A 12,525-nucleotide genomic window follows, 5' to 3' on the forward strand; every position below is an offset into this window, starting at 1 on the left:
ATAGTGACATCATCGCATGCTCACCGCTAACCAAACATTCCCGCCTTCTCTTTTTCTCTCCCAAGCTTCAACTGAGGGAAAGCAATTGCCAGTGATTTTTGCTTTAAACTCTGCATTGCAGTCACTTCGACCTTCAAAATTGGAAGCCTTAAAATGCCCACTAGGACTCCTAAGAAGCGAACTGTGTCGTGGAGCGACAGCACGCGACCCGCGCGCGAGCTCGCCATGACGGCCACTGCACAGACCTCTCGGTTGGCGTGCATCCCATCTCCAGCCCGTTTCATCCTTGTTGTCCTAAGCAGTCTCGTTGTGAGCTCTGTTCTGTTCACACTCACATCCACCTTGACAGTGGGTGACCTCGGGCCTATCAGCAAACACCTCGAAGAATGGTGGGAAGTGGGGGGCTTGATAGCCTGGAGGGCTGCAGAGGTCGGATTAGCCTGGGTTCTAGGATTTGATGGTAAGTATCAATTACCATACACATGGTCCCTTGCGTCCGGACACGAGGTTCCTACAGCTGTGTATAGAGACTAACCTTTTGGTTGCGACCAGGGCGTGATGTGGCATCGTTCTTATTCCTGACCCACCTGCCAACATACTCTCTCTTGTCGTTCTTCTACGGTATTCGCCCGACTTCTGCACTGATAGCATATGGGGTCACGATCGTCTCAACGGCGCTTCCCTTCGCCCTCCTGCGCCGGCCGTCGTCCGTCCACAACCTCTCGCAGACGCCTGCTGATGCAGTTGCCAATCGAAACATTCTACAGGATAAAATCACCACTATCTTCACGACGCTCCTGGCAACCTCAATTTTCAGCGTTGTACTGTACGCCAGCTATGCGACTTGGCTTCCTACACAGCTGGTCATTCACTTCGAGGGTCTCCCGGATATCAGCGCGGCGCACGCTGGCCCCGCCGGCTTGCCTGTCCTCTTCCTGACACTGATTCCTGCCGGTTGGGCCGCGCGCGACTTTTTATTTGTCAGCTCCACTGGCTATTCAACCACTCCCGCTGAGTCTGCAAGCTGCTGTGAGGGTGAATATTTGGCTGCGTCCATTTGTCGCAATACTTGGGGCAAATTGACCACCAAGACAAGAGTTTTGGTTTCTCGGTCCATTATTCTTGCGCTTGGAGTCCTGCTCAACACAATTGTTCAAGTGGCTGGCACAATCAGTGATGTGTCTATTGAAGGTGCCGCCACTTGGGGGGCAGTCTGGGCATTTGCGACGCTGATCGCAGGAGCAACCTTCGGCTGGATCGAAGCCGTTGATGGTGTATGATATTATACGTGATAACGACAGCATGGGGGATGTGTGCTCCCAGGTTTATCTTCGTTTCAGCTGCCCCGGGTGCGTGAGAGGTAGATACAGTGATACCCTCATATCCAGTATTCTATTTCTTACGGTGCGCTTGATTGTAATGTCTCGGCTAGTTTTCTTGAAAGTACGATATATACCTTCTGCTGATCGGCCGTGGGGACTCTTTTCGTTATCTAAAATTTCTGTTTTCTTTTACACTTTTTTCCAACAGTCAAGTATTGCTCTTTCTTACTTGGAATGTTCATTGATCACTCTTCTGTCTTTGTTTAATCTGATATCTCAAATCCTTTGGAATTGACATTAATCGTGAGTCTAAATCGACTGGAATCGTTGTATAACATTCACCACCCCGATTAAGTATCTAGTATTTGCTGGGGTAATCACAAGTAAAACATGACAGGTATAGTAAAGCAAGACCGATCCCAAAACATGAAACAGCAACCAACCAAGGAACAAGCACAATGATCAAAGCAATCACTAGTGAGTAGGCGGACCCGGATACTTGTCCGATCGATCAACCGAAGTGGACTCCATTTTGAACGAATCAGACTTCCCACTGGGCAACATCCATCCAGGATGCATCACATTAAACACAGCCACCGAAACAACCATCATAGCCCCATCAAGCGCAACGAAGTACGACTCGTGAGTAATGAGATAACCATCCCATCCCTGCACCAACTCGATTGTGCGATAGATACTCCGAATATAGATACAGACGATGGAAAGTATCATGGCGGCAAACAGGGGGATGACTGAGCCGTTCACGGACTGCAGCAGACGTTTGCGCATAGTGCGGCGGATGAAGTCGACTGCGCAGACGACGAAGATGGTAATTGAGAAGAGCTGGAAGACGATACCAGCGACCATGATGTGCGTGCCAGTTGCGGTGTCGCCGCCGATCTTGTCGGCTTCTCCGGAAGCCATGCCACCGCCGACGGCTTGGACGACGAGCGAGATTATGTCGCAGGTGCAGAAGATCCAGAGGTATAGGCTTGGCTTTATGAAGGAGGATTCTGGGCCGAGGAGTTGGATGAAGCGGCCTAGGAGGATGTAGATTCCTGCTGTGAAGAAAGTTGGGGCTGTGAAATGTTAGATTGGGTATGGATGGTCAAGGGTAAGAAGGTGGTTTACCGATGATGAGCGTGGAGATTTGCATTAGGAATGCAGTTGAGTTGTATGGACATTTAGCCGACCAGGTACGACCGGCCCAGCCGATTACTTCAACTGTTGTTGTTGTTAGTTTTGCGGGAAGTTAGGGCTTCAAGTGCCGCAGGCCTTACCCAAACATCCGACACTAAACACGCTTGCCCACCATTGTCGCTTCCAGGTGAATTGGGCTGTGTGGAGAATCATTGAGAGACCGAAGAGTGTGCAGTAGGCAATGCCTGCCCCCAGCGATGGGATATATCCATATGAGGTGTCAATGCCTTCGATATAGGCAGGGCAGCCGTATTGCAATTGTATCCTGTCGTCCATGGCGAAGGAAGATGAACGACCTCAAGAAATCACTATGGCGAAAAAAAGTAACGCTAACAGTAAATCTGTAGTATTTGGATATATTGGAAGATGGATATAGATTCTTCAGGCGACTTAGAAGGGAGATTTATAGACAATTACCTCGTTTGCCTAAAATCGAAAAGATACCCAGAAGATACCAAGAATCAGGCTTCAATATTCATGTGGGAAACTTGAGTATAAATAAGAGTAAGCATAGCTGAGCCCACAGCCCCCACCATCGGGAAAGACCTGTGGCCAAAGCCACGGTCCCTTAATGCATGTCTACCATTCAAATAATCTACCGGGGAGTATCAGACCCGCATCGGCGTAACCAATCCCGACATTCAAGCTTGTCCAGCGTTCAGCATCCAGCGTCCAGTGCCCAGCTTTTAGAGCGGGTTGGTAAATGGGCCGGCTCCGGTTGGTATAGAAAGCGAAAATGCATCTCCATATGGTAAGAACCTGCCGCACAATCGGGCAGACAACCTCCACAGTGGAGGTATCCCTCGCCTGTTAGATTACATGAGCACAGTACTTTATTCATCCTATGGACCACTAGAGAGACCATGACATCAAAGCCAAGTCAAAAATAAAAAAAATACGACGAGATCTGATAGAGAATCGGGCCGAACTACAACTTACCTCGCAAGACCATCCATTTTGGGTTTAGCGTGGATATCGCCAAGTTTACTTCAGCCCTTAAGGGTTTTACTTGGTTATTTATCTCCGGTAAAACCGTTGGCAGACCAAACAGAAGGCTTCAAATGTTTCTAATGTTTTTAAAAGGTCAAATGAGTCACCGCAATCGGCAACCAGACGCTAGGCGGTTTGGGGAATCCCGGTTTTTATGTCTCCGGCTTCCAGCATGAAAGCAATCTGTATGGAGTACTCTATACTGCGATAGGCTGCGGCTCAACGTCCAAGAATCAGTTCGCACACCGCTTCAAGACAATGAGAGACAATCTCATTCAAAGATGAAGTCTAGCCCTGACCCTGACCCTGGTTTCGGGATATCGGGTGACAATCTAGGTCCTCGGTTTCGGATGGCAGCGGAAGTACGTATCTGACGGAGAGAAAAAAAAATTCACAAAAAAAAACAACAGGATCCACACGCTTCTACTGTTTATTCGTAGTTGGTTTGAATCTTAAGGTATATCCTCGTATTCGTCTAAACAACAACCCTTAAAATAATAGACGGCTGGCAACGTCCATGGCTAAAAGCTCAACAACCAAAGAATGGCCTCAAGGAACTCATACTTTGTATAGTCTCAGCTTGAGCCGCGAAAGGCAAGAGGATCGCCGATCATCACGTTAGCCAATCGCAACCACAGCGGAGAGTTCCAATGTCATTTAACTCCACAAAAGAGCAGTCCATTCACACTCCATATGACTACATAACAAATTCCATCGGGACTGGTTCTCAAATTTCTGGTCAACTATCCGACAGAACAAAGGTATCTCTCAGCTGCCATGGCCAACCGGAGATTAAGCCTCGTCTTGGCGGGCGGGATATCAACCCTGCAGAGGTATTCCGGAATGCGCTGTGCTGAGTAAGACCACCGATATCAACCTTGGAAAACAGCCCATACACAAGGCACCGATCTGATTAGACCCTCCGCCCAAAGGATATTTGGCGGCTCTGGGGCTATGCGACCACAGGCAGTATCCAATAAACGTGGGGGCTATGTCCACTGTATGGAAAGCAACCGTCCTCGTTGGGTATGCGGGAGATGATATTGATGAACCACTGGTCTTAGTCAGGTCCAAGAGATCACACTGCCTGCATCGATATACATCCCCCAATCCTCATGCAGTAACGTTAAGGTTCACATTCATAGAACCTTCCAGCCAGCCAAGCACCCATCTTGACAAAACCCAAAACAAATATCACAGATGCTAGGCGGCTCCATAGAAACTCGCCGACTATAAATCCAATGAAGCTATAGTTCTTGGTCTCGGCTCCTAACTTGCTTTAAAGTGGAGTGGAGTAGTCGACCTGGACATCCGTTGATTCGTGTGAATACTCTTAAGACTGCGTGTGTCAAAGCTGCAATGATTAACCCGGTGCATAAGGGACAACAGGAGATTTGAATACGAGAAATCAGCAGCCACATATAGCTGAGTATTGCGCCCTGTGATATTTTTGTTGGCTGGTCGAGGTGGATGTTTAGCTGAAGCGGATCCAAAAGCTGATAGTGATCTGTTGTCATTCTTACATTTTAAACTTTTTTTTCAAACACGAGGTATAGGGAAAGACCTTCTATCTGTATAGGTAGAAGAGAAGGCAGAAGAGAAGGACAAAGAAGAAACGGCTAGCTTTCATTTCTTGGTAACTTTTCATAATTAATTAATCCAGAATGACATAGACTGCTCTAAGTAGAACTACTCAATATTCCAGAATGACTCTGCCGGTGTGTGGAAGTTGTGGAATTGCGGCGTGTCATAAATGCCCTTAGGATCTAGAAGCGAAAGTCAATATTGCATACCAGAATGCAGATAGGATAGGGTCCTCACCGTCGCGGTTCTCCACAATGTACTTCCTCGTGTTGATGATACTCCCCTCAAGCTGAGCATTCAGCTCTTGCTGATAAACCCGGATCTTCTCATTTACCTTTGAAGCACCACGAATAGCCTGCTGAGCGACATGGAAACGTGAGACACGGTTGACAAGCATCATATCGAAAGGCGTAGTGGTGCTACCCTCTTCGATGTAACCCCCGACAGTGACACGATCAAGACGCGGACGTCCAAAGAGCAGGCCCTGCAGCTCAGTTGGGTAGCCATGGTAATTGAAGTGAATAGGCTTATCGGGAGTGAATAGGGTATCGAATGCCTCAGTAGACAGGGCATGCGGGTGCACACCCTCGTTCTCGAGAATCATCAAGTCCGTCACGTTCACAACGCAAACACGCAGCTCTGGTATGAGCTTACGTAGAAGTGCTGCCGCAGCAATTACTTCGAACATCAGCTCAACACCAATACCGACCAGCACAACATCGGGTTTAACTCCATCATCGGTGCTGCAGAACTTCCAGATCGATGCGCCTGCGCGACAGTGGCTTTCGGCCTCTTTGGGAGTCAGATACACCGGAGTCGGCTGCTTGGAGCCCACCATCAGGTTAATGTAGTTCTTTGACTTTAAACAGTGGTGCACAGTTGTCAAGAATGTATTCGCATCCGGTGGCAAGTATACACGAGCTGCAGTGGGCTTCAGTTTCAGCACAGAGCCGATAAAGGATGGGTTCTGGTGCGAAAAGCCATTGTGTTCCTGGCGTGTCCAGGTGCTCGATTCGATGTAGTTCATACTACTGACGCCGGAGTGCCAATTCGTTTCCAGAGCCTACATGGGTTATTTGGTGAGTATGTAATTGATATTAGGGAGGGGAAAAGGAAGCTGACCATCTTGATGAACTTGGCATACTGCACCATCATCGTATGAATGATGCCGAGGAAGCTCTCATAGGACGGGAAAATACCGATACGGCCGGTCAAGGTATAACCCTGCATAAATCCTTGACACATATGTTCGCTAAGGACTTCAATTACACGGCCGCCGCGGGCGTTAGCGAACTCGTCCCATTGGAAATTGCGGTTCGTGCCTTCGAACACCCCATCAAGTTTGTTACTTTCCAGCTCGTCCGGTGAGAACAGTCGTATGGTGCTTGGGTTGTCCTTGAATGCCTGATTGAGGAAGGTGCCAATCACTTTCATGGCGCTTGCATTAGAGCCTTTCTCCATGCAGAAGGGCTTCCAATCCGGTAGTTTCGGTGGCGTATAACTGTTGTAGACTTCAATGCGCTGGCCAAGCTTCTTTTTGTCTTCTGTGGGAATCACAGACTTGATCTCGTCAATTACATCACCGTTGGAAGTGAATAGCTCTTCTGGCTTATAACTAGAAAGCCACTCCTGTAGCAGATCTAGTTCTTCCTTATCGGTCTTTGCTTTCGGCAATGGCACCTGGTGCGAATGGTACGAGCCCTCAATAAACTTGCCACGAAGCTGCTTGGGCCCTGACCAACCCTTGGAAGTACGCAGAATCAGCAACGGCCACCTCGGTTTCATAATCGGCTTCCCAGAACGGGCAGCTTGCTGAATCTTATGGATCTCCTTGATAGCCCAGACCATAGAGAAGTGCAAATCCGCATCAATATCACTGATATCCTCCACAAAGCGAACTTGGTACCCGTACCCACTGAAGAGGGCCAGAAGCTCTTTGTGGTCCATGCATCCAAAGATAGTGCGCTCGCTGATCTTGAATCCATTCAAATGCAGAATAGGCAGAACTGCACCGGACTCCTTTGGATCAATATACTTGATTGCATGCCAGGACCTGCCCGCTATTAGCTTTGTACAGTGCAAAGGGGGGAATAATCGACGAACGTAGCAGTGGGACCGCTTTCAGCCTCTCCATCACCGACAATACAAGGCACTATCAGATTGGGGTTGTCCATGACAGCCCCAAAGGACACTGCTAGAGCGTATCCTAGTTCTCCACCTTCATGGATAGCACCGGGTGTCTCGGCGTTAATGTGGCTGCGCATAACTGTTAGCCAAAGAACCCAATATCAGGGCGGGATACTGACCTAGGAAAGCCAGCAGTTGTGCTAAAGGTCGAGATCAAATTGTGCAGGCCTTTGCTGTCTCGTGAATACTCGGGATAAAATCTCTCCAGTGAGCCCTCTAGCCATAGCGCGGCCAGTATTGCCGGCGCGCCATGACCTGGGCCGACAACGTACAGCATGTCCAAGTTCATTGTCCGGATCAGGTAGTTCAAGTGAGAGTAGACCAAAACTAGGCCCGGACATGTTCCCCAGTGACCTAAGGGTATATATGGCATCAGTCATAATGAACAAGTTGAATATTTCGGGGACGCTACCCACCAAGAAGTCGAGGCTTAACGTGTTGAAATGTGAGTTCTGACTTCAAAAGAGTATTTTCTTGGAGAAATATCATAGCTAGCGTTTAAGTTAGTCGCGCTGTTTTGGTATATATATATATTTATCATATAATCGCGCTTACCTGCCGCAATGTAACAAGCCGCTCGACGAAACTTGAGCAAGGCATCGCAGGTCTTTCCATCTAGGTTCTTATGATCCAACTCCACGCTCAATTTCTCAAGATAGTCTGGGAGATGCGATGGCAGTGCTTGTGGATTTGGCTCGCTTATGATTTCCGGAGGCATGGTGGATTTGATATTGTAGGTTCTTTGGTGGCTTGGCAGGAGCAAAAGAACATTAAAGACGAGTTCATTAAAACAAACAAAATGATGAACCGAAGATTTAAGTGATAATTGAAATTGGAAGAGACAACAAGTAAATAAATTGGGTGTTATCAAACAAGTCCGCCTTGTTTTCCGTGTTGGCGACGTCATTTCACATCCTGACATCACCACGACTAGTTAACATAAAATGAGTTCAGCTTTTAAAAACCATTCAGATCCTCAAGGGCATTTACTCAATTTGCCGTAACAGCCTCAAAATGCCCAAATCAATCCTTGCTGTTAACGCGGGTTCGTCCTCCGTCAAAATCACCTTCTATACTTTCGAGAACCCACCAAGAGCCATTGCAGATGCGGCAATCTCTGGAATTACCGCACCCCCACCTACACTAAAATACCAAAAAGGAGACAAAAAGCACAAAGAGGAAGTCAAAGAAAAACTCAGCACCCCTCAGGATGCATTCAAGTACCTCTTGCAGCGCTGTTTCAGCGATCCCGATCTTTCCGAAGTCGCTAGCGTCGACGATCTAGAATACATCTGCCACCGAGTCGTCCACGGAGGAGACTACCGTGACGCAGTTGAAATCAACGACGAGACACTTGATCGCTTGAAAGGTTTGGAAGATCTTGCACCCCTGTAAGCTTATCCATCTGGAGTCTTTAAATGTCCAGGAGCATATCCATACCTGGGTCGATTATATACCTCCCGCTAACCCCACCCGACCAAAAGCCACAATTTCTCCGCGTTGGAGATAGTTCGCCTGTGCAAAGTAGAGCTCCTCAAAGTTAGAAGTATCACCTTCTTCGATTCTGCTTTCCATCAGACAATCCCCGAAGCCGTACGTACATACCCAATCGACCAGGAAATCGCCAAGGCAAATGGCCTGCGCAAGTATGGATTCCACGGGATCAGCTACTCGTTCATCCTGCGGTCTGTGGCACAATTTTTGAACAAACCCATCGAGAAAACGAATCTCGTCGTTTTGCATATCGGGAGCGGGGCATCGATCTGTGCGATCAAGGACGGGAAATCGGTGGATACATCGTGAGTCATGGGATGGAGTTTATACTACATCCTAATCTATCTCTAGTTGGGAGTCGTGCTAATACGGGAACCAGAATGGGCCTCACTCCTTTGGCAGGATTACCTGGTGCAACACGTAGTGGAAGTATTGATCCATCGTGAGTTGAAACCCACTGGATTCCCCTGACAATGCAGCTATGGCGAATTGATACTGAGTGGTCTAGATTGGTCTTCCACTATACCAACGAAGCAGGAAAATTAAGCCCAGGCAGTACGTCTGAAATGCACATCAGCACAGTATGATCCCCCTATGCAGAGAGCAAATTCTAAAACAAAAAAAGATAACAGGAAAATACTAACGAAATCCAACACCTTCTAGGCGGAGGATATCCTCAACAAACAATCGGGTTGGAAAGCCCTCACAGGAACAACCGACTTCTCCAAGATCGCGGTGGAGAACCCACCCAGCAAAGCACATAAACTTGCATTCGACATATTCGTCGACCGCATCCAGGGCTACATCGGCAGCTACTACGTTAAACTGAACGGTGAACTAGACGGTGTAGTCTTCGCCGGTGGGATCGGTGAGAAGAGCGCCTTGCTGAGACGAACTTTGGTCAATAAATGCCAGTGTCTAGGTTTGGCAATCGATGATGTGGCTAATGACAAGGGGCCTGGGGATGAGGAGACGGTCAAGGATATCTCCAAGGGTTCCAGTAAGGGGCCCCGGGTTTTAGTTTGTCAGACCAATGAACAGGTATGTTGTCTCAATATTGAGGATTATTGACCGTGACCGTATCCTCGACCTCTCGTGGAGGTGTAGGCTTTGGTTACAGGTTGTTATTTTTGTATACTTTGATTTACTAACTTGGGATTCACTTGCAGTTTGAAATGGCATATCACTGTGCATGTTCGCGGAGCTGATTTCTCATGCGCGGTGTCGAGCTTTGGTTATTTTTAATTTTTTTTTTACCCTTCCTTTGTCACTGGCAATGACAATAGTACCTACCTTGGGGATCAATGGAGGGGGCTTGCGAGCTGAACATGGTTGAATTACGACATATAATATTTGATGAATGTCTTCTAATTAACTAAAGTTCTCTACATTGTACACCCCGTACATACTCAATCAAAATATTCCAAATAATCTAAATCCAAATCTAAATCCAAATCCAAATTTAATGAACATGTGACATATTTCGCCCCGTCCTTTTGACACTTGCCACTGGGGAAGGGGATCCTATGTGGCTGGGTTGACAGGTAGTCTCCGATGGGTCAGTTTTCAGCCCTGGATTGCCGAACCCGGTGATTGGGAATCGGCAACACTGTGGTCCCAGGTACTTGGTCATATTTTGCGCCTCATTTCAATGCAATGCATCATTTATCATTCCTGGGACGTGAGTTCTGCAACAGCAGTAGGTAGGGGGAAAATAGAGGCCTGAGGACGCAGTCCCTGCATACCAACGCCAGCTTGGGTTACTTTGTTGTGGATCGTGTACCCCATATTCCAAACAATCGAAAAGAAATTAAAAATTAAAAATAAAGCTGAAATGTAACCTGGATCAAAAGTGAAATGTGACACATCCAGGTTGTCGGATTTGATAGCTTCGGGGGGAAGGCTCTTCCCCGATCCCCAAGGTTAGTCTGATTGTATGTTGTATGCAAGACACGGAAAAATGGGTGATTGACGCGATCGAAGGCGATCGCCCTCGGGGAGGATCGAAGTCTCAATTGTGGTTCTGATGATCTGCAGGCTAGCGGGCTCAGATAACAAGTGCAATGTAATTAGCGAAGTCAATGTACTAGCGAATTGGGAGGCGTGCCCGAATCCTAACTAGTATCAATCATTGCATTGTTATCTGGAGGATCAGACATCATCACATCAGATCATCAGTGATGGCGTCCAAGGGCCAAGGTTGCATCGCAGCGATCTACACTGCAGAATGGGAATGTACTTTTGCTTATTTTTTTTTTTTTTGGCTCAGCAGCGTGTCATACAGCTGTACATGTCCGCATATCCGCATGTACAAAGTGCAGAAAGTGTGACGCACTAGGTATGTACGATGTACTCCGTACATCGGTCCCCAAGGACGTGATTACCGTGCAGGAGTATCTCGGGGAACACTATCCGTTCACGCATCAAGTGGCCGCGGATCCCCCGACGAAAAGCCGACCCATATTGACGTGGGTCTTACTCGATTTTTTGTATTTGTATGGTTTGATCAGTCACAATCTCCCTTCATGCATCATGTCGCGACAACTAAAATAGGTACCCGAAGTCAGGGGTTGACCCGGCAGAACAAAAAGAAAGGGGACGATCGAACCCGGCAGACTGGTGCTGGAGCCGTGGAGCTGCCGATCGCCAATTTCGTTTCTTTTCTGTGAGTTAAATCAGGTAATCGGGTCACGATGTGGATTTGGGCCTGTCACCCATCCAAAGAGTCCAGACATTCCAGACAGTCCAGAGAGGTCTAAAAGTCCAGTCCACTTTTTTTTCCCACCTTCTTTGTTCGGCTGCGAGCTGCCGCCATGTCTCGGGAGTCAATCACGAAGTCCGGAGCTTGGTGGAGTGTACTCCGTACATCGTACCGAAATGATTTCCAAATAAAAAGGAGAAGCTAAGAAGTGAGGCGGCTGAAAAAGCGTTTGTCTCGGGACGGGGAAAGTGGTTCCAATTCCAACTGGGTTGACTCTAATTTGTTTTCTATTTCTTCTGTTTCCTTCTATTCAACCCAATTTGGCCCTAAAATGACTTTAACTGGCGGAGTACAGACGGAATACCTAATGTGGACACCCAAGCATAGCCCGTTACAACCATCTACTATGGAGCACATAGTGCTTCCAGAATTTTCCATATATGGAGCCTTCTTTTGAGGGAATCGGAAAAGTGAACTAAGATCGCCCGGCTTTACATCCGCGGAGTCTTAGTGCGCCATTCCCCTGTTCCTAGTGACATATAGATTGCTGAGAGACAAATCAGTACTCCGCCACAGAGCACAGAGAGGAAGAAAAAAGCAAGGTCCAAAAAATGAAAACAAAGTCGCCGATATCTCAATTTTAGGAGCGTTGACACATCCACATTGCCTGTCAGATGAACAAAGAACTCGGCTGGGGCTCGATGCATCCGGACCAGGAACCCCCTGGCTTCCTTTCGATGCGCTGCAAGGCAAATCCCAAAGTCAGTGCGGATGGTGATCCGCGACCGTTTTTTTTTCTCTCTTTCTATATCGTAACGCCACAATCAAGGTACGGGTAGTTGCGATTTTCCCGATTCAAACAAAGGAATATACATTGAGATATCAAAAATTAAAACAAAAAATATGAACTACCATGGTTCCAGTCTCGGGAAGACTAAGACATTCCGGAAACCATGGAAGCCAGTTCATGCAATCGCCTAACCTTGTTTTTCGAACTAATGCAGCCTCTCTAGACTTTATCTCAGTTTAAGGAGTATCTAGAACATC

The 12,525-nt window shown here is 47.5% G+C and overlaps 4 protein-coding genes across 4 annotated transcripts; 2 read left to right on the forward strand and 2 right to left on the reverse strand.

Annotated features, from left to right (window-relative positions):
- Window positions 1-136: 136 nt before the first annotated feature.
- N7487_004956 (uncharacterized protein) lies at window positions 137-1,280 on the forward strand (the record flags this gene model as incomplete). Its single annotated transcript, XM_056872703.1, has 2 exons — window positions 137-460; window positions 553-1,280. The coding sequence occupies exons 1-2, from the start codon at window positions 154-156 to the stop codon at window positions 1,278-1,280; spliced, it is 1,035 nt and encodes a 344-aa protein (XP_056730423.1). The 5' UTR covers window positions 137-153.
- Window positions 1,281-1,796: 516 nt separating this feature from the next.
- Window positions 1,797-2,798, reverse strand: N7487_004957 (RTA1 domain-containing protein; the record flags this gene model as incomplete). The annotated part of the gene is made up of 3 exons (XM_056872704.1): window positions 1,797-2,401; window positions 2,454-2,546; window positions 2,603-2,798. 3 exons carry the CDS (start codon window positions 2,796-2,798, stop codon window positions 1,797-1,799), a joined length of 894 nt encoding a protein of 297 aa, XP_056730424.1.
- A 2,387-nt stretch (window positions 2,799-5,185) lies between these two features.
- Window positions 5,186-8,064, reverse strand: N7487_004958 (putative phosphoketolase). Its single transcript, XM_056872705.1, has 7 exons — window positions 7,839-8,064; window positions 7,700-7,774; window positions 7,403-7,637; window positions 7,200-7,352; window positions 6,219-7,149; window positions 5,334-6,159; window positions 5,186-5,278 (listed from the first exon to the last, which is right to left on the reverse strand). The coding sequence occupies exons 1-7, from the start codon at window positions 7,999-8,001 to the stop codon at window positions 5,202-5,204; spliced, it is 2,460 nt and encodes an 819-aa protein (XP_056730425.1). The 5' UTR covers window positions 8,002-8,064; the 3' UTR covers window positions 5,186-5,201.
- A 233-nt stretch (window positions 8,065-8,297) lies between these two features.
- Window positions 8,298-10,020, forward strand: N7487_004959 (uncharacterized protein; the record flags this gene model as incomplete). Its single annotated transcript, XM_056872706.1, has 6 exons — window positions 8,298-8,674; window positions 8,768-9,082; window positions 9,157-9,219; window positions 9,286-9,358; window positions 9,441-9,818; window positions 9,947-10,020. The coding sequence occupies 6 exons, from the start codon at window positions 8,298-8,300 to the stop codon at window positions 9,983-9,985; spliced, it is 1,245 nt and encodes a 414-aa protein (XP_056730426.1). The 3' UTR covers window positions 9,986-10,020.
- Between the last annotated feature and the right edge of the window lie 2,505 nt (window positions 10,021-12,525).

This window comes from Penicillium crustosum (assembly GCF_028827405.1).
Source record: "Penicillium crustosum strain IBT 35664 chromosome Unknown utg000002l_segment0_segment0, whole genome shotgun sequence".
Taxonomy (NCBI): domain Eukaryota; kingdom Fungi; phylum Ascomycota; class Eurotiomycetes; order Eurotiales; family Aspergillaceae; genus Penicillium; species Penicillium crustosum.